This window comes from Diabrotica virgifera, chromosome 2, assembly GCF_917563875.1.
Source record: "Diabrotica virgifera virgifera chromosome 2, PGI_DIABVI_V3a".
Lineage (NCBI taxonomy): Eukaryota > Metazoa > Arthropoda > Insecta > Coleoptera > Chrysomelidae > Diabrotica > Diabrotica virgifera.
Window position 1 is genome coordinate 91,366,039 of NC_065444.1, and position 19,926 is coordinate 91,385,964.

Below are 19,926 nucleotides of genomic sequence, written 5' to 3' on the forward strand. Positions count from 1 at the left end.
ACAAAGAGTAAAAAAATGTAGTTTTTGCTGTTATGAATGTTTTGGATTTTTTGCTTTTTTTTGGAAGGCAAATATTTGTTAAGATATGGCTGTTCTAAATTTGCATACACTCGTGATCATTGACTAGTTCAAGTCCATTTAACTACAGCCCCTTCAAAAATAAGCACTTTGAACCGATGAAACTTACAGACATAAACGACACATACACGAGTAAAATAACATGGAAGTAAAATGGATTAATTTCATTTTTGATGCTAATTAGGTGGTGACTTTCCCGAGTTTTTTGACCAAAAAAAAAAAGAACTTTTTTAAAAAACATATATGCATATACAGATATACATATTTTTTAAACACTTTAAAAAAGTTGAAATGTTTTTTCTCCAAAAAGTGCATGATTTTTTGGTTATTTCACGTTGAAATAATTCACTTTGAAATTCGACGGATATGATCTTATTTTTCATTAGCTAGAACTTTGTTTCTATTGGGTCTAGAGATTTCATGCATACAACATTTTTTTCAATTTTTAATTTGCTATATTTTTGTTAAAACTCTTTTTTTCAATAAAATACTTACTTTTTGAGTTAATTGTCAAAAACTGCCTAAAAACGTGTTTTTTTTTTTGTTGTTGAAAAATGCAGGAATTTACTCGAAAATGACTCGAAAGGTATTAACTTGGTGAAAAAATGCTATAGAACAAAAGGTGCTTAGAATTAGATGTTTTATCCATTTCCAAACTTATTTTGAACATATATTTTATCACCCCTTATAAGGGGTGAAACTCACCCCCAGGACAAAAGCACACAGAGACCCAATATTATTTTTATTCTTTAACATGTTATCTAGGTGTTTGCCAAATTTTATGTCAATCCAAGCGGTGCTTTCAAATTTAAAGCATAAACCGTGATTCAATGTATTATAAGTTGCCAGCCGTTGCTAAGGGCAACCGACACAATAAATCACATTCGTAACGAAAAATAAATTTCCACTACACTTAAAAATCATTTTTAATGGTTAAAATAATTTTTATTTTAAGATAATATAAGTCTTTCTTTAGTCAATGACTGTGAAATAATTCCTTAAGGTGATACAGTAGCGATCAACAGGTAGCCAAAACGCGTTCCAAGATTGCGGCTGTAATTTTGAATATTTTTTCTAGATATTTGGCACACGTATTCGTAATATAATAAAGAATGGCGGCACAGAGCCCAATTTGAAAATATATTAATATGTGGAAATTACTCTGTAATTAAATACAATATCTATTAAAAAAACGAGCCTGTACCGCCATTAAGAAGAACAAAAATACACTTTCTTCAAATAAACTTTTTTTATCCGATGCCTAGATTTTGTGTCATTTTGGAACTACTAATGAAATAAAAAATTTTAGTAGTTCCAAAATGACACAAAATCTAGGCATCGGATAAAAAAGTTTGTTTGAAGAAAGTGTATTTTTTTGTTCTTCTTAATGGCGGTACAGGTTCGTTTTTTTAATATTGTATTTAATTACAGAGCAATTTCCACATATTAATATATTTTTCAAATTGGGCTCTGTACCGCCATTCTTTATTATATTACGAATATGTGTGCCAAATATCTCGAAAAAATATTCAAAATTACAGCCGCAATCTTGGAACGCGTTTTCGCTACCTGATGATCGCTACTGTTTCCTCTTAATTGTTATAAATAAAGTCACTACGATTTAAGAAAACAAAAACAATTATCTCGGCTTCAGTTGGTCGTAGAAAATTTTTATTTGGTTTTGAATCTTTATTTTGTCTTCAGCAACAATAACCTGCAAGTTAGAAACTCATAGGATGTACAGGGGCGGCTTCAGTTCTAAATGCTTATAACGAAATTTGCCCCCTTATTTTCAAACCCGAAATAAGAGGTTGAAAAATGTTATACGCATTTATTTACATCAGAATATGAAAATATAAGTCTTTAGAAGGAGAGTGGATTTTTGATTAACTCTGTACGATTTTTTATCAAAAAGTTATAGCCTTGGACATTTGATCTCTTGGGATAAACAAATTATAGTATCTAAGCAACAAGTTCACCAATCGGGCACTACAATTTTTTTTTATGTTTAGTATTGAAGGATCTTCATTTTAAAGCCTTAAAAAATACATAAAAGTTATTTTTACAATAAATAAGGCAATTACAAAAAACGGCCATTTTGGACCTTTCGCAGGCTGTTTTGCAATAACGTATTAACGAAATTAAACATGCCATAGCTCAAATTGTAGGTTATTTAATTTACTACAATTTTCTATTTAAAAGTTTTTCTCTAAAATGAATATCCTAAGCTGCAAAATTAAAAATCTTTAAAAATTGCAAATTTAACAGATGAAAATCGTCATAAATAAAAAAGCGCACACAATTTTTGGTTACATTTTAGTATAAGTTATTCCTGGCATCGTCCTTTACAACACCTGATAGGTTTCAAAAATTCCTGAATTATATCACGTTTTTTCACCCACAGCCTGGGGTACTTGCGCCGAAGTGCTGTAGTTTCGAGACTGGCGAGAGTTCGTAACGAAGAAATCCGAAGACGAATGCACGCCCAAGACACTGCAGTGGTGGACAGAATAAAGCTTGAAATGGTTAGGTCACTTGCTACAGATAGATGAACAGCGTTGGCCAAAAAAAATTATTAAAGTGGAAACCCCCTGGTAATAGAAAGAGGGGTAGACCAAGCAGGGTTGTTTCGTTTTAAACATTTTGTTTTAAACATGTGTATATGTTTAAAACAGTTTAAAACTCTTAAATTAAACAATCGTTTTTTTTTCATTTTCTTTATTAAAATAATAAATAAATAATTCTCAAATACATTATACAAACTTTTTAACATACATATTATTTATTAACTAGCTGACCCGGTGAACTTCGTTGCACCTTATGCACCTTATGGAATCTATCTTTTGGTTCTACATCGTATAAAATTAAAAAAGAACAGTTGGGCCAAAAAAATAAAAAATAATTATGGGGGGGGGGGGGCAAGCCCCCTTTTTACTTAGTTTGGTCGTACCAACTCAGAAACCTTCCCAGGTTCATGTACAACAACTTTCATTAAGGTCATCATATGATCAAATGCATAGTTTGCGAGTCTATAAGGTACATACATACATACAGACAAACATTCATTTTTATTTATATAGAAAAGGTAATATTTAGATGGCTGTTAAAAAATAACGGTTGGTGATAAAAAAGTGAAAATTTAGGGTTGAATGTATCTTTTGGTTCTACATCGTATAAAATTAAAAAAGAACAGTTTGTCCAAAAAAATTAAAAATAATTATGGGGGGGGGGACAAGCCCCCTTTTTACTTAGATTGGTCGTACCAACTAAGAAACCTTCCCAGGTTCATGTACAACAACTTTCATTAAGGTCATCATATGATCAAGTGCATAGTTTGTGAGTCTATAAATAAGGTACATACATACATACAAACATTCATTTCTTTTTATTTTTGATTAAAGTTCTGTGTTTAAAGGTTTTGACTGATTTTTTATGTTTTATAATGTTAATTAAAATTAATTGATAAACCAATGATATAAATTCAGATTAAAACAAGACATACGTTATTTTTTGCACGGCTAGCTTTGATCCCAATCATTGTGGATCGCTCGTTATTTTAGTACTTACAATATCAAAGGATAATCATTGTTTTTGAACATCAGTGTCTTTCGGAAACTTAAAAAACTAGCAAGTTCTCCTCTATGAGCAGTGGTTACAATCTGGTACCCAACACATTACTATTTTGTAAAAATTAAATAACGTGCAATCAATATATTCAATTTAGAAAAACGAAAATAAAACTTTACGGCTATATCTGCCACAAAAACCACGTGTGCCTGACAGATGTTTGTTTTGTTTGGAAACCTTTTTCAGAGTAGCCAACACTGATTTGACGTCACGACTATCACGGTCCATTTTAAGCATCCTTCTGAGACACCACATTTTGAATGCTTCAATACTGTTTAGGGATCTTACTTTGAGTGACCAGGTTTCGTTACCGTACATTATTATTGGTCATATGTATCACTTTAGGACCCAAAAGAGTTTCGCGCTGCCAAAGGTAGTTATGAATCTGGTAAAAGTATTTCTAGCTAATGCCATTAATATCTTTAACTGTCTGTGGCAGTCTCACTTATTGTTTAACCCTTAAACGCCCAACCTTTTTTTAGGTTCCATGTACGCCCAAGGGTGGGTAAAAAATGTCCACCTCGAAAATAGCTAATATATTTATTGAGAGTTGTTGGAAATGGATTAAACTTATGCTTATGAATAAGAATCTTATGCTTAATAAATACAGCATGTTCTAAAATATTAATTACAAACCTTACAACAAAATTACAATGTACATCAAAATTAACATACCAGTAAAAGCCAGTAATTCAGATTTGTCGCTTTTCTCCACATTCTTCCTTTCAGCCTCTTTATTGGTGGATAATTATGTCGATTATGTAATTATACGTCGATAATTATATGGATTATGTTCCTACCAACCAGAAATTATATAGAAACCTTAAGTAACAAGTTTTACCAAGGGTGCATGTTTTATGCTCACCCATATCATCCATATCAAGATATTACTTTTATATTCAAAAATATCGGTAGAACCAATATAACATTCGATAAAAGGCTATCTTTTTAACAATAAATAATTTTTGGAAAATTGTTAAACACGTAATAAATATGTTACAATGGAATACGCATTAGGTAGACATTTTTTACCCACCCTTGGGCGTTTAAGGGTTAAGGTAGCTTCAAGATATTTAAGCTTCTCAACTCTGTCTATAAGTTGGTTGTTTTTTCAACTGTGCTTGCATATGGGATTGTCTGTTGATTTCCATTAATTTAGTTTTTGTGATGTCAATGTTGACACCATACTCCTCTTCTACTTGAAATCGATGACTTAATCAATTATTTTTTTAAATGAGAATAGGGGTCGCATGCTAGCCCATTTGAAAGGTTATTCAATTCTCTATTCAGTAATATAATTATTAACATAGTTATTTATTTAATCCAAAATACACTCTACTGCTGCCAGAAAACAGAAAAAAAGTTTTTTGATAAACAAACATTGCTTTTCGCTTAATTTCAATGTTCAAGCTGCCACCCATCTGCCTCTTGGCAGTGTGGACATTGAATTTAAGTGAAAAGCAAGTTCATTTATGAAATAAACATTTTATTATGTTTTATGACCGCAATATAATGTATTTTGAATTAAATAAATTACATATATTCTTTTTGTGCCGATTAATTTAATTCAAAACAATTTTTCTTGGACACCCTGTATAAATAATTATGTCAATATTTATATTACTGAATAGAGAATTGAATAACCTTTCAAATGAGCTAGCTCACGACCCCTATTCTCATTTAAAAAAATCATCGATTGCATCATCCCTCCCTCATCGATGTCAAAAAAATCATAATTTCAAATTAAAAATCGACCTCTTTCAGGATTTTTCCTTAAAGTCGCTGGCTTCCGAAATAATGAATTTATTCCAGACATTTGCACCATACACCATACTGTATGTTGTCTGCTATGAGAGATGTATTATCAGCATATCACAAATTATTTATGGGAATTCTTTATTTTGATACCTTTTTCTTTCTGCTGTGCCAGTTGAAACATAGTTTCTACATAAATATTAAACAGAACAGAAGAGGGGAGAGGATGCGGTCATTTCTCACTTTGCTCTTATTTTCTTTAACATATGCAATTATGATTTTACAGCATTTTGTACAATGCTTTATATCATATTTACTAAATTTTTTTTGAATTTCAGAATTCTGTGTCTTATTTTAAGCTGCAGGCGTCTTTTTCCACGTTCTGTTGTTGATCTGTTTATTTGATATCATCATGTAAATGTACAGTATGTGTGTATTATATCAACGCAGGTTAGGTTAGGTTAGGTCCATTTTCCACTAAAATGTTAAAAATGCGTTACTTCGTCATCCAGCTACGTCACGTAATTATCAATACGGTGCGACGGTCTAAAAAAGTGTATAAAATTCAATTTTAAAAGTCTTTTATTATTTAAAGCAGTGGTTTTCAATGTTTTTGAGCCGTACCACCAAAATTCTTATAATTATTTTTGGTACCACCTAACTGAAGTAGATAATCTAGAGGTAGATAATCTAAATAACTAAAAATATGCTGAATTTTGGCTGTGGTTTTGCGTTTTGTGTACCACCGCACCTAATGAAATGTACCACCAGTGGTACATGTACCACAGATTGAGAACCCCTGATTTAAAGGAATGTATAATCCACAATTTTGTGTTTTAGTCTGAGATGTGCACAGCAAATGGAAGGTGGATTTACAAAAAAAATCTTATGTATGTCTTTCTACTCACTTTATAATGCTAAAAAAATCACGGCTTCCGAATTTCCATGCACATTTTTTCTATAATTCTCATTTAAAAATTTTAACATGAATTTTCAAATATATCCTCCATCTTGATTGTGCTGTTCTTAACGTCAAACGTCATGTCACTTTTCTACCAATGTTGCCATATTTTCAAAAATATTGTCTTGCAAAATTTTGTAAAAATGTAAAATAATATAATTTTGAAAAAACTACATATTATTTTGTTTTAATGTTGTCTTCATCAGTTATGTTTATATGTATTAGTTTCGGTTAGTTTAGGTTAGGTTTGGTCAGGTTATGTTTTAGTCACTAAGAAATATTTAAAAGGTAATAAATAAGTCACTTTAATTTTCAGTTATTAATTTCTTTATATATTATTTTTGATTAGTTTGGCTTAGGTTTGGTCAGGTTATGTTTTAGTCATTGCAGAATATTATTATAAAAACGGTACTTTATATATACAGCGTGTCTACTTAAGTTGGAAACATATGGGAAACTTTTTTATTATTAATTTTACGAAAAAAAGTTATTCTTCATAAAAAGTTCTGCATGCTCTAAAACCTAAGATTCAAACATTAGATATCAAATTTTATCAATATTATACGAGGTATGTCAAAAAATATGAATTTCGTTCAAGGGTAAAGTACATTTATTTCTCTTAATATCAAAAATTCTTATTAGGGAAAGTTGTTTGGAATTAAAAACTAAGATCAAATATGCAATTATATGCTTCTAATTGAAAAAAAATATTTTACAAATTTTTCTCAAATTTATGAATACCCAACATCGTTATTATTTATTACAAATATGATACTTAACTCTTTTATTATTCATTTTACGAAAAAAAGTTATTCTTCATAAAAAGCTCTGCATGGTCTAAAAACTAACATACAACCATGACATATCAACATTTTTTAATTTTATACGAGGTGTGTCAAAAAATATGAATTTCGCTCATGAGTATAGTATGTACCTTTATATTTCACAATATTTCAAATAGAAGGATGCAATTTCATATTGAAACATTGTTTTTAATTCTAAACAACTTTTTGTAATATCAATTTTTAATATTGTGACAAATAAAGGTACTTTACTCCTGAGTGAAATTCATATTTTTTGACATACCTCGTATAAAATTAATAAAATGTGATATCTGACGATTGTATCTTAGGGATTAGGACATACAGAGATTTTTATAAAGAATACCTTTTTTTCGTAAAAGTAATAATAAAAGAGTTATCTTATGTGTAATAAATAAAAACGAAGTATAAACGAAGTTACTATCCATAAAAATGAGAAAAGTTTGGAAAATATTTTTTTTTTCAATTAGAAGCAAATAAATGCATATTTGATCATAGTTTTTAATTCCAAACAACTTTTCATAATAAGAATTTTCGATATTCAGAGAAATAAATATACTTTACCTTTGAACGAAATTCACATTTTTTGACATACCTCGTGTAATATTGATAAATTTTGATATTTAATGGTTGAATCTTAGATTTTAGAGCATGCAGAACTTTTTATGAAGAATAACTTTTTTTCGTAAAATGAATAATAAAAAAGTTTTCTATGTTTCCAATTTAAGTAGACACGCTGTATATAACGAGCGATCCAAAATTATTGGGATCAAAGCTAGCCGTGCAAAAAAATTACGTATGTCCTCTTTTAATCTGAGTTTATATCATTGGTTTATCAATTAATTTTGATTAACATTATAAAACATAAAAAATCAGTCAAAATCTTTAACACTGAACTTTAATCAAAAATAAAAAGGATTAACAAAATTATAAGTAACAATAATAAATAAAATCAAACAACCAACATCTCTACATAACCTAACTTTTCTTGAAGTTGACGCAAGGTTCATAAATAGACTATAGGTATAGGGACCTTGAAGTTGACGTACACTGCAAAGTTGACGTAAACTGGTAAATATATCTGAATTAAGAATAGACATATTATATTATATTATATTATAATTGAATAAAGAAAAGAACAAAAAAAAAAGAGAAAAAAAAACAAAAAAAAAACAAAAAAAAAACAAAAAAAAATAAATAAATAAAAAATGCAAAAAAAAAATTAAGAAGATGTAAACCTCCGCGAGGATGAATCGGGTTTACGTCTTAGCGTAGTAAAAAAAAACAATTTATAAAAAATAACAATAAAAAAATTAATAAAAAAAAACAAATTAACAATATAAAAAAAATGCAAAAAAAATACAAAAAAAAATACAAAAAAAAATACAAAAAAAAAATAAAAATTTACAAAAAAAATTAACAACCAAAACAGAGTATTATTTAGATAATAATTGTAGATAATAATGTTAGTTTGTTATGTATTTAGAGTTAGAAATACAGAAAAAATTCCTCTGATTGAAAAATCAAATTTGTTTGTTTTTAAAATAACAAAATGTCTGGCTAATTGGCTCGGCCAAGGCCATCAAATTCACTCAAAAAAAAAAAAGAATAGACATGCACTGTATAGCTATCTCTGTCGTTCAGACGGTGACAATAATTTTGGATCACACGTTATATATCCTCAGTGACCAAAACATAACCTGACCAAACCTAACCTAATCAAAACTAATATAAAAATAAGGGGTGAAAACAAAATTAAAATAAAATATTTATTTTTTACATAATTATATTTTTTTATATTTACCTTTTTACAAGAAATAATATTTTTTGAAAATATGGCAACATTGGTAGAAAAGTGACATGACATTACTAAGGAAACAATCAAGATGGAGGGGTATATTTGAAAATGTATGTTAAAAGAGGAATTTTTAAATGAGAATTGAACTAATTATAGAAAAAATATGCATTGAAATACAGATATCGTAATTTTTAGAGCATGATTAAGTAAGTACAAAGGCATACATAATAAAATTTCTCTAATTTCACCCATAGGCGTAACCAGGATGATCCTAAGGGGGGGGGGGGGTTACAACTACCTAAAAGGGGGGGGTTACAACTACTGGAAGGTCTCTGAGCGCTATGGTGTTAAGCGTATAGAGCTCAAAGTATATCCCAATGGGGGGGGTTACAACCCCCAAAACCCCCCCCTGGTTACGCCTATGATTTCACCTCAAATTTAGCATGCACTTTTCCTAGACTTTTACCCAACTTTTTTTTTGAAAATAGCTTAAAATTATGTATATTTTCGTATTTTCCAAAAAATTTCTCTTATAGCGGATGAGTCTAATCCGTACGACGGCACCCAAATTTTTCGATGAGTCGAGTCAGAGTGAGCTTGTTACCTTACCATGAGCTTACTGTGAAGCCCATAGATTAGATTATTAGATGATAAAATAATAAATAATATTGTCAAGCCACGTCAAGCCAAGGTATGGAAAACCATATAATTGAGATTTTAAAAACTCCTATAAAAAGTGAAAGTGATAAAAAAGAATACAAAATTTTAAAACTAAAAAATGGTTTAGTTGCAGTGCTTATATCCGATGTAAAAGATCAAATAGATTCAAATGAAATAAATCAAGTAGAAACTACTAATGAAGAAAAAATGGCAGCTGCAACTTTGCAGGTAGGGGCTGGATGCTTTTGTGATCCTGTGGAAATCTTAGGGCTCTCCCATTTTCTGGAACATATGGTTTTTATGGGCAGTGAGAAATTTCCTACCGAAAATGATTTTGATTCCTTTATCACAAAAGGGGGCGGAAGCATGAATGCCTGGACAGAATATGAGAGCACATCTTTTTACTTCGAGTGTCTTGAGAAACATTTGCCCGAAGCTTTGGATAAATGGTCCCAGTTTTTTATAGCTCCCTTATTGAAAAAAGAAGCATTAACCAGGGAAAGAGAGGCTGTTGACTCAGAATTTCAAATGGCATTACCAGATGATGAGTATAGAAAAATTCAACTGTTAATGAGGTCAGCTAAAAGAGATACACCTGTACAGGTAAGCTTTCCATTGGGTAATTTGAAGACTTTAAAAGACAATATATCTGATGATGAGTTATACAAAAGTGTTCACGAACATAGAAGGAAGTACTATTCTTCACATAACATGACTTTAGCTGTACAAGCAAGACTCCCGTTAGACACACTAGAAGATTATGTCAAGGATTTCTTTTCAGGTATACCAAATAATAATTTACCTAAACCTAATTTTAGCGAGTTTGTTGATGTTTTTGATACACCCGAATTTAACCGAATCTACTATATTAAACCATTAAATGAAACAATTCAAATCGATCTTGTTTGGGCTTTACCATCACAAAAATATGAATATAAAAGCAAACCAATAAATTATTTATCACATTTGTTGGGTGATAAAGGTAAAGGTAGTATTTTGTCGTATTTGAAGAAGCATATGTGGGCTTTGGAACTAACATCAGGTTGTTCCTGTTCTGAGTATGACAATAACTCTCTTTTTAGCTTGTTTACTTTAAGTGTAGTATTAACAGAAGAGGGGTTAAAACATGTCTTTGATGTTATTGAAGTAATTTTTGCTTATATCAACCTTTTAAAAATAGAGGGTCCACAAGAACAAGTGTTTGAAGAGCTGAAAGTAATTGCTGATACAGATTTTAGGTTTGAAACTCAATATTCGGCTAGTTATACCACAATTACACTTGCCACTAACTTGCATCTATATCCTCCTGAAGATGTCATTTCTGCTAGTAAAATATACAAGGAATATAGAGAAGATAAAATAACAGGTAGTGAACAAGTTGATGCCCAAAAATGTATACATTGCTATTACAACAAAAGTATTACCAGATGGTTTACAATTCAACAAGAAAGAAAGATGGTTACAAGCCGAATACACAGACATACAGATTTCTGAAGAACTATTAAGCAAATGGGAGTTAGAGGTGCCATATACTGAACTCAGTCTCCCTCCTCCTAACCCTTTTTTGACCAGCAATTTTGATTTACTACCTTGCATCTCCAATCAACCTGAATATCCACAAAAATTAATAGATACAGACAAATGTGAATTATCGTACAGACAAGATCAAAAGTTTAAGCTACCAACAGCCCATTTCCATATATACCTCATAAATCCTGTTACCATAGAATCACCAAAAAATTTTGCCTTAAATGATTTGTTTGTTGAACTACTATCATTTGCTAAATGTGAAGAGGTTTATCCAGCTACTGTGGCCAGTTTGCGTGCACATTTTACAGCTGAAGATAGGGGAATCACATTTCAAGTAAATGGGTTTAATGAAAAGTTGCCATTGTTATTGGAATTAATGACAAAATATGTATTAAATTTGTCTGATCATATAAATCAAGACATATTTAATGGGGTTAAAGAAGAGGCTTTAAAACAGTATTATAATAGAGTGTTTCAAACCGATTCTTTAGAATATGAACTTGAAAACAAACTGTTGATTAGAAACTATTTTTCTCCTTTAGATACTTACAGGGAACTTTATAATCTTACTTTTGATGATATGCTAGATTTTATTCAAATTTTTCCAAAAAACCTTTATGTTAAATCTCTTGTTCAGGGAAATGTTTCAGCAGATGTAGCATGTGACACCATTAACAAGTTTATTAAAAGTTTGGATTTTGAAGAAATACCAAAAGAAAAATATCCCAAATTGTCTGTACCACAGATACCTCTTGGGGAAAAGTGTCTATTTGTGGAATCATTTAATAAAAAAGATACCAATTGCATTACTTCAAATTTATTCCAACTAGGATTGTTTTCTCTGCAAGACATGGTTCTTATGGACATAATTATGAGAATAATTGATGAACCATGTTTCAACACTCTCCGTACAAATGAACAACTAGGGTATGATGTATCTACATATGGGCGTAGAGAGTATGGTGTATTAGTTTACTCCTTACATGTTACCTCTCAGGTTAATAAATATTCCACAGAATATTTAGATTCCAGAATTGAAGCATTTTTAAAACAATCTCAAAAACTAGTAGATGAAACTACTGTTGAAGCTTTAGAGAAGATTAAAGAGGATTTGATTAAAACAAAACAAGTCTGTGACCATAATTTATCAGAAGAAGTGTATAGGAATTGGTTAGAGATTATCTATGATGATTATATGTTTGATAGAGCAAAACAAGAGGTAGAATGCATTAAGACTATAACATTGGACGATATTAAGATATGGTGGAATAAACACAATCATTTTGGTAGCCAAGAAAACTTCCGGAAGATTAGTTTTCAAATAGCTGGCCATATTCAAGTTAACCAAGCTACCTGTACTGAAGCAACAGTAATAGATGAAAGTGGCCTTAAAGATACAGCACTGAAAATACTGGGTGATAATAAAAATTTACCAGAAGGGAAATCTGCTGGATATTTTATTGAAGATATTGACGAGTTTAAAAATAGTTTATGTCCTTTTTCAAAAGCAGAGGAATAATTACAGTTTCTACAATTATTGTTATTTAGTGTTACCTTATAATGTGGCAATGCAGTAGAATGTTAGGTTTTAAAAGTGAGCATTTGTCCGAATGAATTTTTTCAAACAATTTGTCTTGGATTTGTTTGAAATAAAACATAATATGTTACTAATCTCTATCATAGCAATAATTTATTAATCAATTTAATGTTCTTGGATTTGTGACATTGCTTACTTTTCAATGTTTTTATTAATTTGCCTATATACAGTAGAGCGTCGATTATCCGAACTAATTGGGGGACATGGGTGTTCAGAAAACCGATTTGTTCGGATAATCGAACTATATTGATATAGTCATACATATTTATCCACAAGTGAACAAAAGCCATTTTTATATACCTACATTATTTATTTATATCTTGATAATCAGATTCAGATTCGTTTATTCATGTCAATAACACAAGTGTTTAACACATGTCAAATAAAATTACACAAAGATTTGGACGCAATACAAATTAAAAAGATGCACAATACGACTAAGAGTATTAATAACATTAAATACTAACATTAAAATCACATTAAATTTGATTACATTAACAATGGACATTGCTTAAAGTCATAAAATCCTAAAATTTAAATGCAAGAAATTCCTCATTACTATAAAAAACATTTTCTAACAAAATATCTTTAATTGTACTCTTAAATTGATTTAATGGAAGACACTTTAAACTATCTGGAAGTTTGTTGAAAAATTTAATAGCCCAGTATCCTGGCCCAGTTTGACACCTCCTCAATCTCCAGTAGGCTGGCACGAGATGGTGTTTATATCGGGTGTCATGTTGGTGTATGTTCTCATGGGTTTCAAAGTGCGCCCCTCCCCTCTTGATAAACATTAGGTTCTCAAGTATATATAGAGATGGAACAGTGAGAATTCTTAGGGACCTATATGCTTGCCTACAATCATCCCTATACCAAAGACCAGCAAGAACTCTAACTGCCTTACGCTGCCAACCAAAGACTGTCAACATTTCTGCTGAATGACCCCAGACTAAAATGGCATAGGCTAGATGAGACTGAAAAATTGCATGGTACGCTGTTATTAAGACTTCATGTGAAACATTAGATGCCAGATTCCTGAGTACAAACAGATTTTTTGCTAGCTTTTTACTTAGACTGTTGATATGTTCACCCCATTGAAGCTTGGGATCTAATAATACACCCAGAAATCTGACACTGCTCATACCATCATTTACATTCTGTGTGTCTCTGAAAGAAAAAACAACTCTGTTGGTTTTTGCTGCATTGAGCAGTAATCGGTTTACGCAAAACCATTCATTGGTCACTGACTGTGCAGACATAGAACCCTCAAGCGACTCCCCAAGTGTATCAGTTGTAAAAGACACTGTGGTGTCATCGGCGAAGAGTGTGTACTTTGCATTTGTGTTAATGCTCGTAAGGTCATTAATATAAATTAGAAAGAGAATGGGTCCCAGAACAGAGCCCTGGGGAACCCCAATATTAACAACACTCTTTCCCGATAACACCCCAGAGACCCTCACAACCTGTGTTCTGTTTTCTAAGTAAGATTGAACTAGTTTTACACTGTAAGGACAGAAGTTGTATTTTTTGAGTTTTTGCAAGAGCATTCCATGATCTACACAGTCAAATGCCTTGCTCAAGTCACAAAACAGAACAGTATTAAACTGCAACCTATGAAAGGAGTCTACAATATGTGAGACCAAGTCCAGTATGCCAAGTACTGTGGATTTGTCCTTTCTAAAACCGAACTGAGAGTCTGAGAAATAGTTATTATTTTCAAAAAATGTGGTTATTTGTACTGCCATAGCTTTTTCAACAATTTTAGAGATTATTGGAAGCAGCGAAACAGGTCTATAGTTTTCTGGATTCTTAACGTCCCCTTTTTTATAAATTGGTGTAACAATTGCTTTTTTAAGGACTGATGGAAATTTATTTTCTTTAAAGCATAGATTTATTAGTTTAGTGAGTGGGCTTATAATAATATTTTTAATCATTTTAATAAGGTTAACATTAAATCCATATATATCATGGCTATTTTTATTCTTTAAGCTGTTTATTATATCCCTCGTTTGATTAAAGGTAATTTCAAGAAATGAAAAGGTGTTTGTATGATTGACATAATTAATTTTATTAATAAAGTCAATATTTAATTTTGGAATGTCTTTAATTATATTAGTGGCAATTTGGGAAAAATAATCATTGAACTGGTTTGGCGTGATCTTGTGATCTTCTAATGAAGACCCTGATTTTCCTCGATATTTGTTTATCATGTTCCACATGGTTTTCTGTGGATTTTTTGAATTTAATATTATTTGGTCATTTGACCTCACTTTGGCTTTCTTAATTTCATTTTTATATTGATTTCTGAATTGTTTAAGTATATGATGGTTATTATCATTTTTATATTGCCTATAAAATTCTTCTAAAAATTTTAGATGTTCCCGCATTGCCTGTAGGTCATTTGTAAACCATGTGATCTTTTCAGATTGGTCTGATCTTACTCTATATTTTTTTTGTGAAAAAGATTCTAAAAAACAACCTTCAAGAATATTCATAAAGTGACAGAATTTTAATTCAACATCAGTTTTATCGTCATAGATAAAATCCCAGTTTACTTCCGATACTTTGTTGAAAAATATGTTCTTACCTTTTTCAGTTATAGGCCTAATAGGCATAGTTGTCTCAGTAAAACCTGTAACCTTTTTTTGAATCTCAAATTTGACAATCTGGCCTTTGTGATCTGAAAAACCAGTCTCAAAAACCTCAGCAGAGTACAGGGGCAATCCAGGATCCATGAAAATGTTATCAAGACACTTATTACCCCTTGTCGATTCACTTATAGTCTTGACTAGGTGAAAACCTTCAAGAACGCCTTGAAGTTTACGGGCACTTGCATTGTCAACAATAAAGTCCACATTGAAGTCCCCAGCAACAAGGACTTGTTTATTTGGGCTTAATGTGCCTAGAACTCCTTCAAGAGAGTCCAAAAAGATGTCAAACGGGCCAGAGGGGCTATGGTATACTGCTAAAACTAACAAGTTAAAATCTTTTAGACATATACAACAATATTCTATACAAAAATCAATTATAAAAGTGTCATTATTAACAACATTAAAACATATAGTATTTTTGACGAAGATCGCAGAACCCCCTCCTCTATTTTGTGACCTTGCCGTGTAGTTGGCCATTCTGTAGCCCTCAATATGGACTGTTTGGATTTCCTCGTCTGCCAGCCAGTGTTCTGTAAGGCATAGAATGTCAACATTCTTGTCCTTGATGCATGCCTCCAAGAGACCAATCTTATTTCTCAGTGACTGCATATTGAGATGAAAAACACTAAGAGGTATTGGAGATTCACTTGAGTTTATATCTTCTTCATCTTTTGTCCCTGGTGGCTCTAGATATTCATAAAATGGTTGACTGAGATCCCAATTGGCCAAAGGGACGTATCAACAATTTCATTTGCCTGATCTGTGGGAACTCCTAGCTTGAAGGAACTTCTTTGATCATCCTTTTTAGTGTACATTTTCTGACAAATAAACCCTGCTTTCATTCCATTCTCCATTAAATGAGCCTTAACGGCTGCCGAGTCCACTGAGGGGTGGAAGCCGGTTACAAAGAACCAAGTTTTGGGGGATGGTGATTCAGCTACCTTGAGGGCCGGTTGTTCGAACGCTAATCAAAAATGATCATTATCAAATATTTAATTACTCTCACAACTGTCAAAGTCAACTTTGATTGGGTTGCTAAAAACATAATTATTGCTTACAATTATGAAATTAGTTAATAATTGTTATGTTAATTGATTAACTAATCTCATAATTATAATAAATTATGTTTTCAGCAACCCAACCAAAGTTGACGTTGACAGTTGCGACAGTAATTAAATATTTGATAGTGATCATTGTTGATTAGCGTTCGAGCAACCGGCCCTGAGTGTTGTGACACTTGCAGCTGTGCCTCTGATTGGTGCCGGTCTATGATTTTTAGGGGCTGCTCTCTTTCTGTTTTGGACAATGGTCCAACCTTCAGTAGTTTCACTCTCATTGGTATTTGTTAACTGATGTTTTTGAAGTTGAGATATTTTGGACTCAGAATTATTGATTTCCGAATCCGAAATCTGTTTTGTTTTTGTTTTATTTGTCATGTCGTTGACGTTGACATTATTGACTTTGACTTTTGGCGAATCCATTGCTGCCAACTGTTGTTCGTTGCGTTCGATTTTCGTCTCCCTCTGCTCCGTTTGATCCGGTTTCAATGCGCCGGCGCCTGAGACGTCATCGTCAGCGTGAGAGGTTATGATGAAGGCTGGCGAAAGGTGCGGGGAAGAGGACGAAGGATGTTTACCTTTCTTTGAGCGTGAAGTCTCCGGTTTTTTTATGGCATTCTCATACTTTTCCTTCCACAGATTGGCATTTTCCTGTAGAATCTTGTTTTTGTCAGTTAATTCATCCACTAACCTTCTCAAATCTTTTATGTTCTCTGGTGTTACATTTTGGCTATCTTTGTCTTCTTTAACCTCGGTCTTCTGAGCTTCCGCATCACAACAGTAAATACGACTTTTGTCGACGAAAACTACTTTTCCGGCCCAATCTCTGTTCACACAGGAATTGTGGAAAAGGCTACCGCACTTAACACAGATTACCACAGTAGAACTTTTCGTTTTGCAGCATTTAAATGCCGTTTTATCGGGAGCGTCGTCTTTCGCATGTTTCACAGCTGCCGCCATCTTGGAATTCAATAGCAATTGCAAATAGCAATTGATAATGACAAATAGCAATTAAACAAAAAAGTGCAGTCTTTGCAACAACATATTTTTGGATACAATATTGAAGAAAATTGAAGATATTATTCTTCGTTAATTACTAACGCTTGCTGGGTACTCGAGTGGGGGGCGCGGGAGTCGGGAGTTCGGATAACCGGTCGCTCGGTTGATCGACGTTCGGATAATCGACGCTCTACTGTATAGGGTGAGGCAGATAAAGGGTCTATTAGAAATATCTCGGGAATTAAAGGCAGCAGAATCATGAAAATTGGAATGAAGGGGGTTTTGAAGAGTGATCTATTTAATGAAAATATTTTCATCTATTTCCTACTTCCGGTTATACCGGAAGTTGCTGATAACTTCGTTTTTTTAAATGGGTGCTTGGGACACCTTGTATATTTTTACATTTTTGGATTCTCCTCGATGTCTACTTTCTTAAAATATGAGGTTTTGTAATGTTATATAGGGTGGTTTAAAAGATAATTACATTTTTTTATTAATTTCGTAGCAACTTTCACACTCTGTAGAATTGTAGTAGTTTGACATCAAAAACTCTATTTATGTTTAAATGATTTTTAATATAGTCTATTATATATTGTAAAAAATTATTAGTGTAGCTAAATGTTGAATTTTAGTATACACGGTTAGTCGAAACTTGGAATGAATATTTTCTGAATTTTATTAAATGGAACACCCTGTATTTTAGTATTGTAATGAAATGGTATTTTATGCTACTTTTTTTATTTCTTAATCATTCCCTATACCTAAGTTCTTTAATTTGCGCTTAATTATTAATCACACCTGCACCAACAGTCTTAACTATGTAGGTATTTTGATAACTCAACCATTATTGGTAATCTTAAGGATCAGTCTAGATTAATATATATTTACTTCCGAAACATTATTTGTGATTGAATATTTTTACTGTCAACCTAATAAAATTTCACATATTTTTTGTTGCAATGAATATTTGGCTTGAATCACCAATAACTCACAAATTAAAGCAGTTAGGTATAGAGAATGCTTAAGATGTAAAAAAGTACCATAAAATATCATTTCATTACAATACTAAAATACAGGGTGTTCGATTTAATAAAATTCCGAAAATACTCATTCCAAGTTTCGACTAACCCTGTATACTAAAATTCAACATTTAGCTACACTAACAATTTTGTACAATATGTAGTAGACTATATTAAAAATCATTTAAACATAGAGTTTTTTATGTCAAACTACTACAATTCTACAGGGTGTGAAAGTTGCTAGGAAATTAATAAAAAACGTAATTATCTTTTAAACAACCCTATATAACATTACAAAACCTCACATTTTAAGAAAAAAAGACATCGAGGAAGATCTAAAAATGTAAATATATACAGGGTGTCCCATTAAAAAAAATGAAGTTATATGCAACCTCCGGTATAACCGGAAGTAGAAAATAGATGAAAATATTTTCACTAAATAGATCACTCTTCAAAACACCTTCATTCTAATTTTCATGATTCTGCTGCCTTGAGTACTTGAGATAATTCCAATAGGCCCTTTATCTGCCTCACCCTGTATTTTGTAGCTCACATGGGATGTATATGTTACAGTTCAAGTTGATTCTCAGTTAGAGTTGACTATTCCTAGTTCGAGTCAACTCCAACTAACGAGCAGTAAAAGTTGATTTGAAAAATTTAATTCAACTTTTACTAGTTGGAGTTGACTATTCCTGGATCGATTCAGTAAATGTTGATTATACCAGTATAATCTCACATGCTTTTTGATGACTGCGTCTCTTTGTTTTGACCGTTTCAACTACTTATCATGATTTGCAAATATAGGCCAGTAAATGAAGCTGAAAAATGCAAAACCCGCAATTTTTTCGTCCAGCATCGATTTGTACAAAAATTTTGGGATTAGGCTCATTTTATCCTCTAGTTCATTTTCTATATTGATCCGTTGTACGCTTTTGGCTTTTTAAGGGTGATAACTACCTCTAATTGTAAAAAAATTATAAAATAGCATTTTAAACTTTAATATGGTCAACATTTGGTTTTTATTAGTTAAATAATGATTGTTTTATGCTTTAGGTTATAATATAATACTTCAACTCTTAAAATCACCCTTGTTGGAGCTATCTATATTTTATCTTTAAACTCCAATTTTTATAAATTTTAAATAGGTCAAAGTCTTCTTGGGTGTATTGATAATACATATACAGTCCGCTGGAATAAGTGTTACCCCCTTACTAACTTATTTATTATTAGCACAAAAGCAAAACGCTCGGACAGGTCGATTTTTAAAATAATCATAGTATATCATAGCATCATTGTTTTGAACTTTACTCGGTCCCTTTTCAGGTGACAGTGATAACTTTGATTTTTGAAGTGAAAACTTCTTTAGGGACGT

General features: G+C 31.6%; 1 protein-coding gene across 1 annotated transcript in view; it reads left to right on the forward strand.

Annotated features, from left to right (window-relative positions):
* LOC114332233 (nardilysin-like) overlaps positions 1–14,795 on the forward strand; it is a 158,393-nt gene extending 143,598 nt beyond the window's left edge. Inside the window, exon 3 of the mRNA XM_050642716.1 lies at positions 11,223–14,795. Coding sequence (XP_050498673.1) covers positions 11,223–12,749 — 1,527 coding nt within the window. The 3' untranslated portion in view covers positions 12,750–14,795. The remainder of the gene's footprint in view (positions 1–11,222) is intronic.
* Positions 14,796–19,926: the final 5,131 nt, after the last annotated feature.